The following is a 21,241-nucleotide window of genomic DNA, read 5'->3' as shown; positions in this document are numbered from 1 at the left end:
GCTTAAAAATGGTGGTAGAAATGATAGGGGATTGGAGCAAGCGCAATATACTTACCGAGTCTCCGGCGCGGCTGTAACTGCTTCTGGGTCACTCACTCTTTTTCCTGGGCCACTCATTATTGCTCATCGATTTGTACTGCTTCCCTTCGCCCACCGGCAGTCCTGACATCTGTGATTAGTTGCAGTCAGATGCACCCCCAACCTGTGTGACAGTGTCAGACTATTTGCAATCATAGACCCTGTCTGCGGGTCACTGTGGATCTAAAATCTAAAAAGAGGCTTGTCTACTCTATACAGATATGTTGGAAAAAGAATGATGGTGGCTCTTCCAAATTAGCCATAGTAAATAAATATACTCTTAGAATATGTTTTGGATATGAAGGACTGGAGAAAACGGGTTTAATGCCGCGCTAAACACCACGAGCATATATAGATAAAAATATTCTCTTTATTTAGATCATTCCTACGCGTTTCAGAGGCTCATCTGCCTCCTTCCTCAGGGAAAAGAATCTTACAGACAGAGAGGGTTTATCCTTATGAAGCAACAAACAGAGAAAAAAATGTGAAAGCCTTTCACATTTTTTTCTCTGTTTGTTGCTTCATAAGGATAAACCCTCTCTGTCTGTAAGATTCTTTTCCCTGAGGAAGGAGGCAGATGAGCCTCTGAAACGCGTAGGAATGATCTAAATAAAGAGAATATTTTTATCTATATATGCTCGTGGTGTTTAGCGCGGCATTAAACCCGTTTTCTCCAGTCCTTCATATCCAAAATTTGTTCTATAACGGGGCCGCTGCAGAACCACCTAAGCGCTCATCCACGCTAACAAAGGGGTTGTGACTGGCACAACCCGGCCAGGTGAGTGCACTGTCTTTATCCTCTTTCACTCTGTAAACCGGGTAAAACCCTATTGCGCCCTTTTTTCTCCCCCATTACAGCACTTAGAATATGTTGGAAGGCTTACAGTAATAATGAAGCTCGAACGATGCAATTATGACAGGAAAAGAGCTGCTCAGAGCATTGGAACAATCAAGTGATTGCTTGAAAACTGACCCGTTGCATAATACTGGATGACTGTTCCCGGTCACTGCACATGAACACGTTTCGCTGCATCGCTTTCTCAGGGAGGAACAACTACATGGGGACATTTTCTTATTAGTGGTGCCTAATTTTCCATGTCAGCCTACATTTAGGTGGAATTGACTTTATTTTTACTGCAGCATCTATCGCACACATCACCGGTAGTCATAAGACTGAGAATGAGCTTTGTTAGTGACTGGTGGGTGGTCGAGAGAGGGAGCGGTCATAAAACCTACAGAAAAGTGGTGCTAATTTAACCAATTGTTAGATGGCACAAAGGTATGTGAGCGTGAGATGTAATTCATCTTTATGCACCAATCACTCTAAATCAATACATGCTACATTATGTTTGTATACATACCGTACTGTACATACAAGGGTTGTCAACTTGACTTTTTATTTTTTTCTGGACAGCTTATCAAAAAATCACAAACAGATAATATTTTTTACGGACACATTGAAAAACCATATTAAATCATTGATTATAAGTGATCCATGTTTACAGCCCATAGTTCTGATATGAAGACATCAGCCGCATTCACTGTAAACTGTAAAATGATAGTTAATTAAATAAATAAATTTTTTTCACAGACCCACCGATTTAACTGAGGCAAGTTGGATAAATGACTTAACACATACGGAAAAATTGAATTTCTGAATTAGGCCAGAAAGGGAATGGAAATGGGTTTCTGATCTATTTAAGTCTGTTGCTTATAAAGCATAAAATATTCATTAGGGCAATTAATCCTTCAGTCTGTTTTTGGAGTATTGGAGAAGACAAAAATCAAGATACTGGCTGCAGGGAAACAATGCTAATTAATGACGTATTTATTTTTGACATATGGTGACAATATGTGTGAATGGTGATTAATATCTGTATATTGCAGTGAAAAACATTTGGTAATATTAAAGTGTCCAGAGATAGTGCTCCTCAGCATTAGTTGCAAAGCATGGTAAAAATTACTTACCATGATCAATCTTATAGGAAAAATTTTGCCACTATTGTAAAAATATTTTTTTTGCAACAGTGGCATAAAACTTTTTTTAAACAATGGGTATTAGCGCTGAACAAAGAAAAAAATTCCAGGACCATTGTGCAGCTGCCATTTTAGTTCTCCATGGTCGCAAAACTAAAGCCCTGCAAAACACCTACCACCTGCACGATCCCTGGCAGATTAGTAGGACGTCACATGTGCATTGTACTACAACATAATTGACATTGTGGAACCTACTAATCAGCAGAGGTGTTAGGGATGCCATGGATAGGAGGAGGTTTGCAGGGCTCTGGTCTGCCGATCACGGACTAATGGTTTGGCTGCTGCACCAGTGTCCTGTGATTCTTGAGGTTGAAGGAAGGGGGCACCAGAGTTCACTTAACCAACCATAATCGTTCACTTAGACAGACATGGCCTTCCTGTCCTGTCTTCCTCTCAGTGTTGGGTGCTGCTCCTTTAGTTAGATTTGCTTGTTTCACAGCTAACTAGCGACCATGTAGCAATGTATCAATGATTCTGCCAAGACGAATCGCTGGTCGTGATCGTTGGTGTGTCGCTAAGTGTGACTGAACCCTTACTCCCCCACTATCTTGGAACTTGTTCTCAAGCTGCGGGGTCTGTGTCTCCTTCCCCTTATCTCCATTTACATTTGGCCAATTCTGGGCCCCAAAGGCTCTATAGCCAGATGACTCTCTAATACCATTGGTGTGAACTGTAGGCTCCAGACATCTCAAGATTACCTCAAGATTTCTGGCTGGTCCTAGCACTGAGACCAAGTCTTCTTACACTTGAACCCTATTCTTCACTAGTCCACGCTCGAGCCTTCCCTCTTGTTCTCTTTCCCACCATCTGCCACTCCTCCCTTCCACTACCTTAACCTTATCTTATCTAACATCTAATATAAAGTAGATTCACCATTAGATGGCAGCCATTAATACAAACACATACTCTCACACTCCCAGTCCGACCGCGCCGACCACCACCCATCGCTCCAACCTTAGGTGTCCCCACTCCCCGCCAAGCCCGCTCTCCTGCTTCATCGTCCATACCTTTTCCCTGTCGGTCCCGGCTCCGCGCCGCACACTCACTGCAGCCACCTGCGCTCCAGCGTCCTGCCTTTCCTCCTGTGGTCTCACCTCTGACTTCCGGGTTACGGGACTCTTACATGCACACTAGAGGGCGCGCGTGCACTCACCTAGACTTAAAGGGCCAGCACAGCTGTCTGGGATATGACATCCAATTAACCTTGGGTATTTAAGACTTCCTATTCCCCATGGCCAGTGCTTGTTCAACGCGTCCCTGTAGCTTGTCTCTTGTACCAGTTGTTCAGGTCCCTCTATGCCTGTGCTTGGTGTAACTCTGTCTCTGCTTGCAGATCCTGAGTACTGTTCTGAGCACACTCTCCAGCCTGATCCCTGTAACCTGCACCAGTCTTTGGTTCTGAACTTCAGCCTGATCCTGTTAAACTGCACCAGTCCCCGCTTCTGGACTTCAGCCTAATCCCTGTGACCTGCATCAGTCTTCGATTCTGGACTTCGGCCTGATCCCGTTAACCTGTACCTGGTTCAGATTGGATCCTGTATCTATAAAGGCCCTGTCACACACACAGATAAATCTGTGGCAGATCTGTGGTAGATCTGTGGTTGCAGTGAAATTGTGGACAATCAGTGCCAGGTTTGTGGCTGTGTACAAATGGGACAATATGTCCATGATTTCACTGCAACCGCAGATCTGCCAAAGATTTATCTCTGTGTGTGACGGGGCCTTTAGACTCTACCCTGTGAATCCTGCTGATCCTGACTTCCATGCATTTAGGCCCTCTGCGGTTACGCCCGACAGTCCCTGTATAGGGGTTCCCTCGAGGCGGCACCACAGGAGAGTCCGGTGCACGGTCCAGTGAGTCCACTCCCAGGACTAACGTTACACATACATACTTACTTATAGAATTCAACAGTCTATAAAACATGGAACAGCCCCCTTATACATGCCTCCCCACTTAAATATGGTAGTCCCCGACCATAAACTTTAACATGTGCGTATATACTGTATATTTTATATATATATATATATATATATAAAACAGAAAAAATGTTATGCCAAAAGTACAAACTTATTATAGCCGTAGGCCAGAGGTCATTTCATGTACCGGACAAGGGTATACCTTTTAAAAAAGCAGTCACCCTTCCCTGCTGTTAGCAGCACATTTCACACACTTGCCTGTCCAGGACTCAACCTCCAGGGTTCATTGTTTCCTTTCTCTTCCTCCCCTCTTTGAGGATTCCAGTCCATGGATGTACAACGTAGCCCAGTAGCTCCGGGTTAGGGGTAAGTTCCATGGAACAAGAGGCAAAGTCCATGGGGCAAGGGCAGTGTCCATGGGACAAAGAGCATAGCGGAGAGCAGGCAGCTCTCTCACCACTCCAAGTTTCGCATTCCAGCAGAGGGGGGCACAATATGCACAAAACAACTGAGAAAGGGGGAAACAAACATAAAACCCATGGCCAACTTCAGTGGGTGGGATCTCCTGACCTATGGCCCCCCCCACGGAACACAAAATAGTCCCATATCTTTCAGCACAATGATCACATCTAGGGGACGGTTTAGAGTCGACTTCAGATTTTACGTCCACCAAATTGTGGCTGATCTCGCACACAGATGGGCTTAGGCTTGGCCACTATAACATATCTGGCCAACTGGGACCCTGGGCGAGGTTCACTAGAGCCGGCCTCCATCTCCCCACTAGGATGGTGGATCCGCAGACTCAGCTCTGCTGAAGTACGGTATTTTGGTGTGGATTCTTCGGGCTGCAACACCTCCCAGAAGGCTCCTTCTGCCATCGCGTGCATGACTGCAACCGCGTACCACCCCCAGGGTCCATCCTCCTTGATGAAGCTGACCCCGTCTCCCCAAGAATGTGAGTTAGAGTGGGACCTTCATACACATTCGGCATTGACGTACACTTTGAAACTGGTCCCCTCCGCCTGAATATAACCATAGCCCCAGTCATTGTCAAGGTGATCAATCACCTCGTGGGTAATGCAGCTGCTGATTGCGCCACTGTCGGGAAGCGCTAGCTGAGTCCAGACCTAAGCCTCCAGCTTCTTATTCTCCAGCAAAGGGTCTGAATACTTATGACCATGTGATATTTCAGTTTTTCTTGTTTAAAAAATTTGCAAAAATGTCTACATATCTGTTTTTTTCTGTCAAGATGGGTTGCAGGGTGTACATTAATAAGAAAAAAATTAACTGTTTTGAATTTACCAAATGGCTGCAATGAAACAAAGAATGAAAAATTTAAAGGGGTCTGAATACTTTCTGTACCCACTGTAGTGTCAGGGTAGAGGCCTTTTCACGGGGAACTCACAGTGCAGTCAAGGCTCTTTTGTCAGCCACTATGCCTGCAGCTGCCGGATCCTCTCTCCACAGCTACAGGGCTGCTTGGGGGCCGTCGCCACGGCCTTCGCCTAGAATTGTGGGGCTTGGTCCTTAACGGCCGCCGACTGATGCAATGGGTTTCTCTCTCTGGGGACCTCTTTCCACAACTGCAGACATCCTGGCTGCCTCTCCTTTGGCTCTGCAATCATTTGGGTGACCCAGTCTGAACAGCTACGGAGGCCGCGACATGCACACAGCTCTTACCAGTGACCGTCCCTGTCTAGAAATGGCTCCACACTTCTATCTCAACTCATCTCACTCTCTGCAGTCCATGAAAATGACGCTGATCTATAAGGTTGGGGGAGTCTCCATTTTCTGAGCCGCATTTTCTGGGGGGGAGGCCTTTTCTGGCTCCTCAGCCTATTTCTTCAGAGCCGTTGCCCAACCCCCATCAGCTTCTTGGGAGGAGCAGGTTCTCTCTCTCTTTGGTACACCCATTGGAGACGTGCACCACTTAACATGGGATGTTTATCAATCCCCAGCCTTAAAGCACACAGGGTCCAGCTTCATGCTCTTCCCTTGTACCAACCATGATGAGCCAGGCTCATTTCCTGTCCAAGGCCATGTCGTGCAATCTTTATTTTCACGGCCAGTAGTCCTTTAATCTTAGGCATCTTCCCCACAGCCTTCTTTATCAGGTTGTGCTGGAAGCAACCCTGCTTGCCGTGCCACATGAAGGAGGAGAGCGCTAGGCCACTCAGGCACCACAATCCTTTGCCAAGGAGACTGTGTGAATGTGACTTTGGTTTGGGTGCATGATACCTTCCTGGTCTCTTCAAGCTGGTGTCCATCACCCCGCTGGAAGTCGTCATCAAAGACAGTCTGTAACACACATAACACTTAGCCAACCAAAATCGTTCAATTTTATTCTTCAAATTGTTATCACAGGCCTTCCTTTCCTTCTTTCCTCTCTGTGTGGGGTACTGCTCCACGACCTGTATCTTGGATCTCTTCCTCAAGCTTCTGGGTCTGTGTCTCCTTCCCCCTAACTCCGTTCATCTTTGTCTAATTCTGGGCCCCAATGACTCTCTAGTTGGCCGACTCTTTAAGCCCATCGGGCCTCTCAAAGTTCCCTCAAGTTCCCTCACTGGCCCTAGCACTGAAACCACGTCTTCTCACACTTGGACCCTATTCGTCACTGGTCCCCTCATGAGCCTTCCCTCATGAGCCTTCCCTCCTGTTCTCTTTCTCGCCATCTGCCAGTCCTTCCTTTCACTACCTTAACCTTATCTTATTTAGCATCTAATCTAAAGTTGACTCACCACTAGATGGTAGCCATTAATGCAAACAACTATATCTTATAGTATTCTACAGTCTATAACACATGGTACATGTACACGTTAGGGCGCAACCCACTTTCTACAAGGTCACATTTCAGTTATCGGTTGGCACTATGAAGCCCCATAGTCATTTGTCAACTTTTCATTTTATGTTTGTATATTTGTACTTCATTTCTTTATACCTTTTGAGATCTAGTATCATTGTGTGAGCTGGTTGCAATATCCATTTTTTGAGAACTAAGGCTATTATGCAGTAGATGCACTTTTTGGCTATAGTTTGCACCACTTCATATTCATCCCGAATTATCATTTGTGCTTTATAGCTTAAAGTTAACTATTCCAGGATACAGATATATTTCACACGCACAAGGAAATGTAATCAGTGGGGGGTTTACACATTTTTTTAACTTTTGGTGAAAATCCACCAGTTCCACCCAATTTCCGTTCCTGTTTTAAGCCCAGATTCCAAGGTTTCGAATTTTCCATGCTGTATTATTTTAGGCTCTTGTGACTGTTGCTCCTCCTGTTCTTGGCCCAGACACTCCTCTGTCTGAGTTAACTTTTTACTGCAGCTTCTGGCTTCAGAGCAAAGTGCTTTTCTTTCAGGCTGACTTTAATATTTAACTGTGTGAGACTGATGCCAGACTCAGAGACCCTGGGCACTGGGGGAGAGAGAAAGGAAGAAAGAAACAGAGGTGTTAACACAAGTCAAAGCGAGAAATGCATATTTTACAACTGAGAATTTGCCTGTACAGAAGGAGCAGCAATCTTGTTAGAGATTCTGAAGACCTGAACATTGATGGTTGGATACACAGAAGACATTTTTATTAATTTTATGGTTCTTCATGGATATATCCTAAAAGGAATGCTAAAAAGTAAGGATATTTAACTACAAGTGCTTCATGTAGGACTCAACGGTTGAGTGTTGTGCTGCTATGGGCAGTGGCAGCAGTAAGAGCAAAAGAAGAGTCATCAATGTCTGCAGCCAACAGCCCCTACGCCCTACAGAGATACCCAAAGGAGAGAGTGCAATAGAAGGAAGAGTTGGCTGTAAGCAAAATCAAACTGTTGAATGGAGGACAGCAAAGGCCACCCAGCCTGTTTTGGAGATTAAAGGCAGCAGGTACTTTCCAAATGACCCAGATCTGCAGCTACTAGATGACATACTGACTGAGTCTGAGGATTGCTTATCTTGGCCGGAGCCCATATGTAAAGGACAGAAGATGACAACCTCATCCCATACTACTTGTGATCCTGAGTCGCTGTCACCACATCAAGAAAATAAAAATAAGGATAAAAGAGTTCCAATCATGCTACAAATTACACCAGAGCTACAACCGGAATCATCAAAGAGTAAAGAAACCCAACACAGAGAGCAACATAAAGAAGACAGCAAAACGGTGAGTAGACACCTAACCAACCGCCTGAAAGAGGGAACAACTTCACAATGCTACAAAGCAGAGAGTGTTAAGCGGGCTTTACACGCTACAATTTTGCTACAGCGATCTCGTTGGGGTCACGGAATTTGTGACGCACATCCGGCCGCTGTAGGGATCTCGTAGCGTGTGACTCCAAGGAGCGATTTTGGATCATTGCAAAAACGTCCAAAATCGCTCCTCGTTGACATGGGGGTCCGCTCCCAATTATCGATACTATCGCTTTCCCGTTGTTGTTCCTCGTTCCTGCGGCAGTGCACATCGCTGTGTGTGACCCCCGTAGGAACATCTCCTACCTGCTGCCGGCCATAATGCGGAAGGAAGGAGGTGGGCGGGATGTTCGTCCCGCTCATCTCCGCCCCTCCGCTTTCATTGGGTGGCCGCTCAGTGACGTCGCTGTGACGCCGAGCGTACCTCCCCCTTAGAAAGGAGGCGGTACGCCGGTCACAGCGACGTCGCAATGCAGGTAAGTATGTGTGACGCGAGTGCGCGATTTTGTGCGCGACGGGCAGCGATATGCCCGTTTTGCACAAACGATGGGGGCGGGTCTCATGCTAGCGATATCGGGCTGGATATCGCAGCGTGTAAAGCCACCATTAGCCACCATTAATTCTAATGATATCCGGGGATACTTTGCTACTGAACTCCAGCATCTGTTATTGCATATGAAATGATATGGTCATATTGTTTCATTATGGAGGTTTCATTTTCGGCAATAATGGGTTCCGTTTCAGATAATGGGTCTTCTTTAAGGCCTTCCTAATGTGGCCAATTTCCGTTTTTTCGCGCTTTCCTTTCTTTCCTCCTGTTCTTCCAAAAGTCAGAACATTTTTTTTTCTCCAATCGACATAGCCATATGTGGGTTGTTTATAGTGGGACAAATTGTAGTTTTGAATGACACAATTTATTTTACCATCCATATAATGTACAGAGAAATGGGGAAAAATTCCAAGTGTTGTAAAATAGAGAAAGAAAAAATAACAATTCCACCATTGTTTTTGGGGTTTCATTTTCACAGAGTTTATTGTCCAGTAAAATTCACCAGGTCATTAGTACAATATACTAAACTTGTACCGTTTTTTTCATGTAAAGAAAAACAATTCTGAAATCTGTAACAATAAAAAAAAATGTTTTTCACCATTTTCTGAGAATCTTAACATTTTTGTTCCATCGATGAAGCTCTGGGAGAGCTTATTTTTTTGTGTAGCATTTTACAATACATGTAATGCATTTTATGGGGAAGGTGTGGAGAACAAAATTTTGGCATTTCAATTTATTTGTTTTTTGCTTTTCAGCATATGCTTTATGTCGCGGGCGGCGGGGCGCTGCGCTCACCACGCTCAGGTCCAGCGCTGCTGGTGCTCGGTGGCTCGATCGGTGGGCCGGATCCGGGGACTCGAGCGGCGCTCCTCGCCCGTGAGTGAAAAGGGGGGGGGTAGTTCGGTTTGGGGATTTGGCCATTGACGCCACCCACGGGTTGTGGTGAGGTTGGGCACCACCGCTGCTATTTACGGGGATCCCGGGAGCGATGGCAGGAAGCAGCTGGGATGTTTCTCTCCCCTCCGAGGGTAGGGGGTTGGTGGTCCCGGGGCCCGGTGAGGTGACGGGGAGGCAGGGTTGGCAAGGTGCAGGGTCGCTTGGACTGCGCAGCGCGGTGCCGGATGGCACGGTAGTACTCACTCAGCCACAAATGGATGCAAAGTCTCTGGTAAAACAAACGGCTGGATGGACGGGTCCCGCAGCCGGCTGCTGTGGTTTCTCCCGGATGGGTGGTGGTGGCTGCCTTTCCCTGCACCTTTTGTGTATGTTCGGTCCCGATGGCTTCCCACCGTTAACCCGCTCCCCAGCATGTGTATGTGCCGGAGGAGCCCTTTTACCCGCAGGCTCTGACCCTGGGAACTCTAGCTGTGGCGGTAGCTGTATTTCCCTTTTTGCTGGTTGGACGGTTGCCTTCAATCAGGTCTTGGCTGTTAGGAAACCCCTGGGGTTCCGGTCACTAACGGATTTGACCTGTTTAACGGCGACTCCAAGCCTGGTCGGGGTCTGCAGGCCCTGCCGGTCTGTGCTGGCTTCACTTCGCTCCCCGGTTCGGTACCGGCGGGCCACCTCCCGTCCCCGGTCCTACGGCTCCGCGTTGATCCGCCTCTCCTGCAGACGGCCACCACCGTCTGCCAACCTTGCTCTCGGTGCCCGGGCCACGTACCCGTACACAGTCAGTTTGCTCCTCTACTACCACTTCCCTAACTCCACTCGAGCTCTACCCGAGCTGAACTAACTTCCTCTCCCGCCTCTAGGACTGTGAACTCCTCAGTGGGTGGGGCCAACCGCCTGGCTCCACCCCACCTGGTGTGGACATCAGCCCCTGGAGGGGGGCAACAAGGATTTGTGTCGGACTGATGTGCCTATCTCGGGGTGGGAGTGTCGTGTTGTAGTCCCTGTGACGACTTGGCTAGTCCAGGGCGCCACACTTTACAAATTAGAATATGTTGTAGTTTGATAGATGGAACTCTTGTTGAGACGATGATACACATGTTTATTATTTTAGATTTCTTTAATGGTTAATTTAAAAAGGGACAATGTTGGGTGATGTAAATTTTTGTTTTCTTATTTGTTGAATATTCTAAAACCTTTTTTTTTTCCACTTTATTTAAGTGATCGTTTTTTCTATATTCTGCGATACTGCAAGGTTTGGTCGCTGTATAAGATAGCCGTCACCCACTCTGTGTGGAGTGGTCTTGGCTTCTCAGCCCACTACATACACCCACACGTGACATAGGACAATCTATGTAGGGAAGAGTTTAAACAAGCAAATTAAACATGAAGGTTCCCTGCTAAACCCTGTGTTATTAGCTATTATGGATTGGGGTAAACCTATAGTTAGTTCTCATCTTCCTGCTACATCATTTGGTGGTGCCAGGTCCTAGGAGTAAGTCCTTGGACCCTGCCGAAGAATAGGCCAACAATGGCCTGGCCGGGGCTTGGCGATAGGATGTACTGTAATGTAGAAAGTAGTCAGCCACCATATACAGGCATCAAAAGTAATCACATCATCAAGATAAAAATCTAAATGTGCGAAAGTCAGAGATGCTTACTAATATCATAGCAAGGGTAGACGCTGTGCTCGAATATTTATAAATTCTTATGCTTCCGGAATTGGATAACAAGCTAAAATTCAGCACATTTGACACCATGAAATCACTAGACCACATTGTATAGCGGTATTATTTAGACATTGAAATGTGCTGTTATGATATTATGTTGTTTATTGTATTTATTGTGAAGTTATGTAGATTCATTACACTGTGCTAAATTAGTTTGATGAAAACATGCACCGAGATCCTCACATGTATCACTACAGAAAATAAAGCAGTGAGGCTATTTAGAATAATGGAAGTATTAAACCTTTGCATATACAGTTGTGCTCAAAAGTTTACATACTCCAGCAAATTTTTTGCTTTCTTGTACTTTTTTCAGAGAATATGAATGATAACCCAAAACTTTTTCCCCACTCATGGTTAGTGGTTGGGTGAAGCCATTTATTGTCAAACTACGGTGTTTTCTCTTTTTAAATCATAATGACAACCAAAAACATCCAAATGACCCTAATGAAAAGTTCACATACCCCAGTTCTTAATATAGTGTATTGTCCTCTCTAACATCAATGACAGCTTGAAGTCTTTTGTGGTAGTTGTGGATGAGGCTCTTTATTTTCTTAGATGGTAAAGCTGCCCATTCTTCTTGACAAAAATTCTCCAGTTCCTGTAAATTCCTGGGCTTTCTGCATGAACTGAGCGCTTGAGTTCTCCCCAGAGTGGTTCAATGATATTGAGGTCAGGAGACTGAGATGGCCACTCCAAAACCTTCACTTTGTTCTGCTGTAGCCAGTGTGAGAGGTCGACTTTGCCTTGTGTTTTGGATCGTTGTCATGTTGGAACGTCCAAGTACATCCCATGCACAGCTTCTTGGCTGATGAGTGCAAATTTGCCTCCAATATTGTCTTTGCTGATAACGTGCTGCATTCATCTTTCCTTCAACTTTGACCAAGTGTCCTGTGTCTTTGTAGCTCACACATCCTCACATCATCAGCGATCTACCTCCGTGCTTTACAGTAGGAATGGTGTTCCTTTCATCATAGGCCTTGTTGACACCTCTGCAAATGTAACGTTTATGGTTGTGGCCAAAAAGTTTGGTTTTGGTCTCATCACTCCAAATTACCTTGTTCAAGAAGTTTGGAGGCTTGTCTCTGTGCTGTTTGGCATATTGTAGGCAAGATACTTTGTGGCATTTGCACAGTAATGGCTTTCGTCTGGCGACTCGACCATGCATCCCATTTTTCTTCAAGTGGCTCATTATTGTGCATCTTGAAACTACCACACCACTAGTTTACAGTGAGTCCTGTATTTCAGCTAATGTTATTTGTGGGTTTTTCTTTGCATCCCAAACAATTTTCCTGACAGTTGTGGTCAAAATGTTTGTTGATTTACCTGATTGTGGTTTGGTTTTTACAGAGACCCTGATTTTCCATTTGTTTATCACAGTTTGAACACTGCTGACTAGCATTATCTCTTTTTGTATCCCTTTCCTGTTTTATACAGTTCAACTATCATTTCCCATAGATCCGTTGACAATTCTCCTGCTTTCCACATGAGTCACAGTCCAGAAACATCAGTGGCTGGATGAAAGATGCAAGAGTCTGTCTGGATCCCAAAAATTCACTCTACTTTTATGCACACACACTGATTACAAGCAAACAGGTCACAGGCAAGGATATTACCTTTATTATCCATTCAAACCCATTTGTGTCAACTTCTGTGCATGTTATCAGGCCAATTTCACCAGGTTATGTAAGCTTTTGATCAGGGTCATTTAGATGTTTGTGGTTGTCATTAGGATTTCACCCATGAAATATAATCAATCATCAGTGGCTCCCCTTGAATTAGAAGGTCCATGGTGCAAAATAAGTGTAAGTGGATGGCAGACGTAAGATGCAGGCATCCAACACTCTAAAGTAGCTGCAAGCCAAGGTTGCCATCTACTGGTTGCACCATGTAGGCAGGAACTGAAGAACAGAGTGTGTGTTCCTCGAGGTAAGAATCTAGAAGAAAGACAGGGTCAGGTGACAGTCGTGGCACAGTTGTCTAATATAAAAGTCCGGGATACTCAAGAAGGGGAAGAGTTCACACCAAGACTTGAGAAGAGGCAGACATGTGAGCAGCAGATTTGGTCCGTGGCCATTACTATTGCAGAAGCATCTGAGAGAGAGACCTGACCCCAGAGAGAAGCAGAGTTCGCAGGTCAAGCACAGAAGACCAAACACAGAAAACCAGACTTCGTAGGTCAAGCATCGAAGACTAGATGCTGATTACTGAAAACAGAAGACAGAAACTCAGAGTGAGCAGGGCTGTTCCTGTTCAGACGTACGGTACTATTTAAGAAACTTTACTAACAAAAATTGGAATTGCGCTTTAGCGAATTGTGCCGTAGCTCCATTAGGCCCTGTGCGCTGATTCATTGTATTATTTCCTGTTATACAAACTCATCCAATTAAGGGAAAGTGGTGACCAGTTGGGGTGACAATGATGTTTCCCTGACAAAGTGACTGAAATTGGGTTAGCGCTAGTGATGGGCGGACTCTCAGATAACTGGGATTGGCAGACCTAACCGGATTTAAAAAAAAATAACCCTGGATACCTGACCGGACAACGGTCCCCATATAGGTGTATGGGGACCAGAATCCGGCAATTAAAAATGGTGGTAAAAGGGATAGGGGATAGGAACAAGCGCGCTATACTTACCGAGTCTCTGGTGAGGCTGTAACTGCTCTTGCGGCCGCAACGCTTCCCCTGCCTACTGGCATCTAAGATTGGTTGCAGTCAGATGCGCCCACACCCTAACTGTCAGCGTATGAGCTGACTACTTCCAATCACAGATACTATGTGCGTCTATCGTGGTATAAAAATAAATAAAATATTTGGCTTAGGGTTCCCACATATTATGACACCCAGCACAGATAAAGCCCACGGCTACAGGCTGCAGCCCCCAGCCATGCACTTATCCTTGATGTGCATCAAAATAATAAGAACCGCATGCGGCCTTTTTTATAATTTTAATTATTTAAATAATTAAAAATAAGGTGTGTGGTCACGCCAATTTTGTTACCAAGCCATGATAAAGCCCTTCAGCTGGGGACTGATGTTCTCAGGCTGGGGAGACCCATGGTTATTTCCCCCTCAGCCTAAAAATAGCAGCCTGCAGTCGCCAAGAATTGTTGCAGCCATTAGATGCGACAATCCCAGCACTTTACTCGGCTCTTCCCAATTACCCTGGTGCGGTGGCAATTGAGGTAATAAGGGGTTAATTGCAGCTTACTGCTGCCACTAAGCCCTAGATTAGTAATGGAAGGCGTCTATGAGACACCTCCGCATTACTAATCTGTAAGTGAAAGGAAATAAACACAAACATCAAAAAACTCCTTTACTTGGAATAAAATACAGAAAACACCTTCTTTCAACACTTTATTAACCTCCCAAACACCCCTGCAGGTCCGACATAATCCACAGGATGTCCCACGATGCTTCCAGCTCTGCTACATCGGAGGTCAGAGCACACGATCATGGAACATGACTGCCTGCTGTGAGCTTTAGGCATCCGACACACATCTGTGCCGCCGGTACGTGTTTGGTACGTTTTTGCACGTACCGGCGGCACGGAGACTTGTATACCAATGCTACCCTATGGTAGCAGGCACACACACGTAAAACCACATGGAACGTGTGTCCGTGTCCGTTTGTACGTGTGTGCGTTTTCCAACACCCTGACATGTCCGTTTTTCTCCGGCAGCACGGGTGTCACACGGTCCGCATACGGACCACACGGATGTAGTGTGGATGCGGTCCCATGTGACACGCGCCGGAGAAAACTCACGTGTCAGAGTAAAAAATAACAAATCTTTACTCACCTTCTCCAGCCCTCCTGTCTCTGCCGCTGCTGTCACTTGCTGCCGACCGCCGCTTATTATGCTCATTTAATATTCACTTCACTGCGGTCGGCAGCAGCAGCAGCGGGGAGTCGGCAGGGCTGGAGACCAAAGATTAGTTCCCTGGACAGCAGGAAGGACCACATGAGTATGCAAATCACTGGTTTTCCGCGTGTTATCGCGGATAGCACATGGAGAACAACGTGGCCCGCACGTACCGGAGACACGTACTTACCTACACGCAACACGCAGGGAAAATACGTGTCTCGTGGCACGTGTGTGATTTTCACTTGAGTGTGGCAGAGGCCTTAGGCAGAGACTGAGCGATCAGCGGTGACGTCTCTCAAGTAAGTAATACTGTAGTATCTAAAAAATATATAAATAACGTTTCCACACAACTATAATGACCAAAAGAAGTCATTCAACAACTTGTTATATAGTGTACAACATGAACAGTAAAAAAACAATAAAAACAAATAAACCAAAAAATGCCCCACATTTGTTTTTTTTTCTATATTTTTGTCTACAGAAAATTATAAAAATAGCACAGAAATTTATATAAAAAAGAAGGATGTTGGTATAAGTGTATGTAGGTGCACATATCCCTTGTGATCATCAACAAACAAAACATTTTACCCTTTTTTAATCAAAAAGTATTAAGTAACTGCCTTATTTTTCTTATTAGGGGCAGGGACCCTAGATTAAAAGCACCACTCCAGCGCTGAAAATAAAACCAATAACATTGGTGTGGTGCCTTAGCCCATACGGTAAATGCCACAGAGCAAACAAACAATCAAAATGCCAGAACTTCCACTTATTTGATGCTGTATCCCATGCAATAAAAAAATGGAAGAAACATTGATCGAAAACATCAAATGGATTGCAAATTAGTAGAAAAAAAAAAAAAGCCGTCATACCGTCAAAGCCGTCATGGAGGATAATTTTATATTACAGGGAGATTTATGTAAATTGGAGGATTGGGCTGAGAAGTGGCAATTGAAGTTTAATGTAGATAAATGTAAGGTCATGCACTTGGGTAGAGGAAATAACATTTATGATTATGTACTTAATTGTAGAACACTGGGTAAAACAGACACAGAAAAAGACTTGGGTGTATGGGTGGATGGTAAACTTCACTTTAGTGGACAGTGTCAGGCAGCTGCTGCCAGGGCTAATAAAATAATGGGATGTATTAAAAGAGGTATAAGTGTTCATGAAAAAAATATAGTTCTACCTCTGTACAAGTCACTAGTGCGACCGCACGTAGAATACTGTGTACAATTCTGGTCACCGATATATAAGAAGGACATAGCTGAACTGGAGAGGGTGCAGAGAAGAGCCACCAAGATTATTAGAGGAATGGGGGGGCTGCAATACCAAGACAGGTTATTAAACTTGGGGTTATTTAGTCTGGAAAAACGAAGGCTTAGGGGAGATCTAATCACAATGTATAAATATAGGAGGGGACAGTACAGAGACCTTTCCAAAGATCTATTTACACCTAGGCCTGCGACTGGAACACGGGGGCATGCGCTGCGTCTTGAGGAAAGAAGGTTTAATCATAATCACAGATGAGGATTCTTTACTGTACGAGCAGTGAGACTATGGAATTCTCTGCCGCATGATGTTGTAATGAGTGATTCACTACTAACATTTAAGCAGAGCCTGGATGCCTTTCTTGAAAAATTTAATATAACCAGTTATGTATATTAGATTTTATGACAGGGTGTTGATCCAGGGAACTAGTCTGATTGCCGGATGTGGAGTCAGGAAGGAAATTTTTTCCCCATTGGAACTTGTTTGCCACATTGGGGGTTTTTTGCCTTCCTCTGGATCAACATGTTAGGCTACGGGTTGAACTAGATGGACTTAGAGTCTCCCTTCAACCTTAAAACTATGATACTATGATACTATGATACAGCTCCATCAACGGGAAAAAAGTGATAGTAATAAATCATATGGCCACTTTTGCAGCTACTATTGTTTTTTGGGGGGTTTTACGCAGTTTTCACATGATCCTGAAGAGCAAATAATCCAAAAGAGTAATGTGAGATATTCATAAATTTATCCTAAATATGATCTAGGATCCAGTGTTTAGTGATGTAACAGGTGACTGGAATCTGAGGCCTTCGCTGAAAGCACAAATATGCAGAATTGGCTGCAATGTACATCTGTATATACAGCCAGCCCGAAGCTGAACAGAAATAAATGTTTGCTTGTAGCATCACCTTGTGGTGAATCCGAGGCTTTGTACACAAGGCCAGAATAAATTTCCATACTATTTTATCCATTAGAAGTAGCTGTAGATTTTTACGGGGCTCTACTATACCTCTTTTTAGGTCTCAGTTGTATTTGGCGGCCTCCATACAAAGCTCCTGCACCATCCAATACAGCACAATATATCCAGTACTACAGTATATCTGACCCTCAGCTGTGGGGAACATCTCTGCTGGGTGCACGAGACTCTTGTATTTATTAGGATCCAATATGTATAAGGGCCTCTTGTCCAAATTGGTGGTTTCAATGTAATATTTCTATTGTATAGGCCAAGGCTTCTCAATCTTGAAATGTTATAATAAAATTACTTCTATGCAACACACAAGTACAAAACTGAACTAAACAAGAAAATGGTGCAACCAGAGAAAGACGTGTGCAGCAGAGACTCTCTTCTAAGTTAGGCCACATGCACATGACACGCCCGTGCTGGGGCCGTGGGGCACCCGTTACCAGGCCGCAGTTTTATTTCTGGGACGTTGCGGTGGCGAGGTCCGATTCCGTGACCCCGGCGGTGTCGTTTAAATATAAAGGGGATGATGACAGTTATTTGTGATGCCACCTGTGGTATATGGCAAGTCAGATGCCGCTGCTGCAGGATGGGGACCTCTGGGGCAGATGGTGACGCAGCTTGGTTGGTATAGCACTCCACAGGTACAGCTGGGCCCCAGGGCAGATGGGAATAGTAGTAGGTGATGGAGGGGGTGCAGGCCGGAGGCGCAGGCGAATAATGGAGCAACATAGCGAAGCAGTCTCAAGCTTTTTACTCATTGTAGCAGGTTCCATAGTAACATGACGTCAGTGACCGCCTTTGGAGTGCTGGGGTTTCACTGTGATGGGCTCCAGCCAATCTCGGATAGTTCGGAGGTCAAGACCGGTACACCATTCTAGTGTTCCTTCCCTGGTCGTCTTCCTGCGCTGACTTCTCTCCCGCCTGTCCCGCGCCTATGCACACAGTGCCCTGAGCCGGTGTCCGCGGGCCTTGTCGGGTGGCTTGAAGCTCTATCCCTTGGCCCTATGTGGTCACCTTTCAGCGGATTCGTGCGCGGAGTTGGCTTTGGCACTAAATGGTCCTCAGCCTCTGGTTTTACTAGCAGAGTATGGTGGTTCTTCTCCTCTAGTCTAGGAACCAGTCCCCGATCTGCGGCCAAGTCCTTCCACTCCATTGCTGTATGTGGAACGAGGCCACAAGAGTTTGGCGCACTTCCTGTGATCTCTTCTGTCTTGCACCTGGGTCGAGCTGCACCAGCTCCAGACCACAGGTCTTTCCTCCTCCACTGCTCCTTTCTGACTCTCTGACACTACAGTGTTCCCAACTAACTAGACTCCACCCCCAGGCCCTGTCGGATTATGGGGAGGGAGAAACTATCACCAGTGGTGGCTATACATAGCATTAATGGAACCAAGCCCTAACCCTGACCTGGTGGGGAGTTGCTATCTGAGGTGTTGTGTGTTTTTTGTGCATACCGGTGCATGACCTCCTCCGTACCCAGGATGGGATACCACACCTCTAGCTGAGGTGCAGTACCTCTGTGGTGACTGAAGCCTCAGGGGCGCCACATACACGTTGAGTATTTGGTGAGGTTTTTACCTCAGTATTTGAAAGCCAAAACCAAGAGTGGCTAAGAAATGCAGAAGTGGTGACGTGTTTCTATTATACTTTTCCTCTGATTGTTCCACTCCTGGATTTGTCTTACAAAAACTCACCAAATACTCAACGTGTGCACGTGGCCACAACTGCCCCTTCCCAGCTGATCCTCAGTAATAGCTAGGGGACGTCTCACCACAGATGCCGTCTAAGGCCCCCTTTACACGTCCGTTTAAAAAATACACGTGTTGCATTTTGATCATCCGTGTGACCTTCGGGGTGTATGTTTGTTATCTGTGTGCTATTCATTTGACATCTTTTTCCAGTGTGTGGCAGAAACAGACGTATAGTCTGTAGGTTGTTCAGGCCGTATGCATTGGGTGACTTTTGGCAGCAAAAGGAGAAAGGAGACCAGATTGAGATAATGTGATTCTGAAGTATTGACCGTGACACAGAAAGCGAGACAAGGCTGAGGTTAGGGTCCAAAATTCTAACAAAGTGGCCCGAGACAGAAGTATCCAGAGGAAGAGTGACAAGGCCCCAAGCATCAAAGGTAAAAGGTCAAGACCAACTAGTATTTGAAGGGAGTATACTTTCCCGGGTGGAGTCTCCCCAAGCGTCTGGGAGCACAAGGCTCTACTCTGGCACTATTGTCTACTATCCGTACCCCCTCCTCTACCGGGGGAAAAAACACAGATCCTGAAGCATCTGGGAAAACAAGGCTATACTCTGGCCATGGTGACAAAACCCCCTACCCTCTCCTCTACAAGGAGAATAAACATGGACCATGAAAAGGGAAAGTGACTGCTACGTATTACACTGTTGAGCTAGCCTGAGTTGTGATGGAACTCACAGGGCCAGTAGGAACAGAATTAATCCAGATGGAACTGCAGACGTGTCTGAATATGCTCTGTACAACTGTAAAGCTGGTGTCACACACAGCGACAACGACAACGACGTCGCTGCTACGTCACCATTTTCTGTGAAGTTGCAGCGACGTCCCGTCGCTGTCGCTGTGTGTGTCATCCAGCAACGACCTGGCCCCTGCTGTGAGGTCGCCGGTCGTTGCTGAATGTCCAGCTTCATTTTTTGGTTGTCACTCTCCCGCTGTGACACACACATCGCTGTGTGTGACAGCGAGAGAGCGACGAAATGAAGCGAGCAGGGAGCAGGAGCCGGCGTCTGGCAGCTGCGGTAAGCTGTAACCAGCGTAAACATCGGGTAACCAAGGGAAGACCTTTCCCTGGTTACCCGATATTTACCTTCGTTACCAGCCTCCGCCCTTGCTGCCAGTGCCGGCTCCTGCTCTGTGCACATGTGGCTGCAGTACACATCGGGTAATTAACCCGATGTATACTGTAGCAAGGAGAGCAAGGAGCCAGCGCTAAGCAGTGTGCGCGGCTCCCTGCTCTCTGCACTGTGACATGTAGCTGCAGTACACATCGGGTTAATTAACCCGATGTGTACTGTACCTAGGAGAGCAAGGAGCCAGCGCTAAGCGCGGCTCCCTGCTCTCTGCACATGTAGCGACGTTATGATCGCTGCTGCATCGCTGTGTTTGACAGCTAAGCAGCGATCATAACAGCGACTTACAAGGTCGCTGTTACGTCACAGAAAATGGTGACGTAACAGCGACGTCGTTGTCGCTGTCGCTTAGTGTGAACCCAGCTTAAGATGCTGGAAGATCTGGGCCTGCTATCTGGTTTATAAAGTTGATAAACTGTTGAGTAAAGGACGTTGATAAAGAACTGTTTATGGATGAGAAAGGGTGATCTTCTTATGGAAACAAGATATCATTTGGTCCTGGCCAGCTGACATCAGTGGCAATATGTGGACTGCACAGGCAAATAACCCACACCACACAAGTCCACACATCCAGCCAGGACCAGCTCTTTCATGCAGTATGCCGAGGCATCTGGACTTAATCCCTTTCGCATGACTACCGCTCTGCAAAACTCTACACTTGGCGTAGGCGGCAGGATCAAACCTTGTCGTTGGAAGATTTGAGTGTTATGGGGGAAGGTGCGCGTAACATTGAAGATGGCGATTGTTGTGTGGTTGAGGGTGGTGTTGAACATAGGGTCTAAGATGTCAATGGTGGCGCAGCTTCAAAAGAGAATTTGGGCATTGGAGAAGTGGAAAGGCATGAAGTTCTGTCCAGCCCTCGAAAAGCTATGCT

The 21,241-nt window shown here is 45.8% G+C and overlaps 1 protein-coding gene across 1 annotated transcript in view; it reads left to right on the top strand.

Moving 5' to 3' along the window:
- Positions 1 to 7,354: 7,354 nt before the first annotated feature.
- LOC142296949 (uncharacterized) overlaps positions 7,355 to 21,241 on the top strand; it is a 30,153-nt gene continuing 16,266 nt past the window's right edge. Inside the window, exon 1 of the mRNA XM_075341107.1 lies at positions 7,355 to 8,188. Within this exon, the coding sequence (XP_075197222.1) occupies positions 7,724 to 8,188 (465 nt within the window). The 5' untranslated portion in view covers positions 7,355 to 7,723. The remainder of the gene's footprint in view (positions 8,189 to 21,241) is intronic.

Source organism: Anomaloglossus baeobatrachus, chromosome 3 (genome assembly GCF_048569485.1).
Source record: "Anomaloglossus baeobatrachus isolate aAnoBae1 chromosome 3, aAnoBae1.hap1, whole genome shotgun sequence".
Classification (NCBI taxonomy): domain Eukaryota; kingdom Metazoa; phylum Chordata; class Amphibia; order Anura; family Aromobatidae; genus Anomaloglossus; species Anomaloglossus baeobatrachus.
Note: the sequence above shows the minus strand (reverse complement) of the source record. Positions and strands in the feature narration are given on the sequence as shown.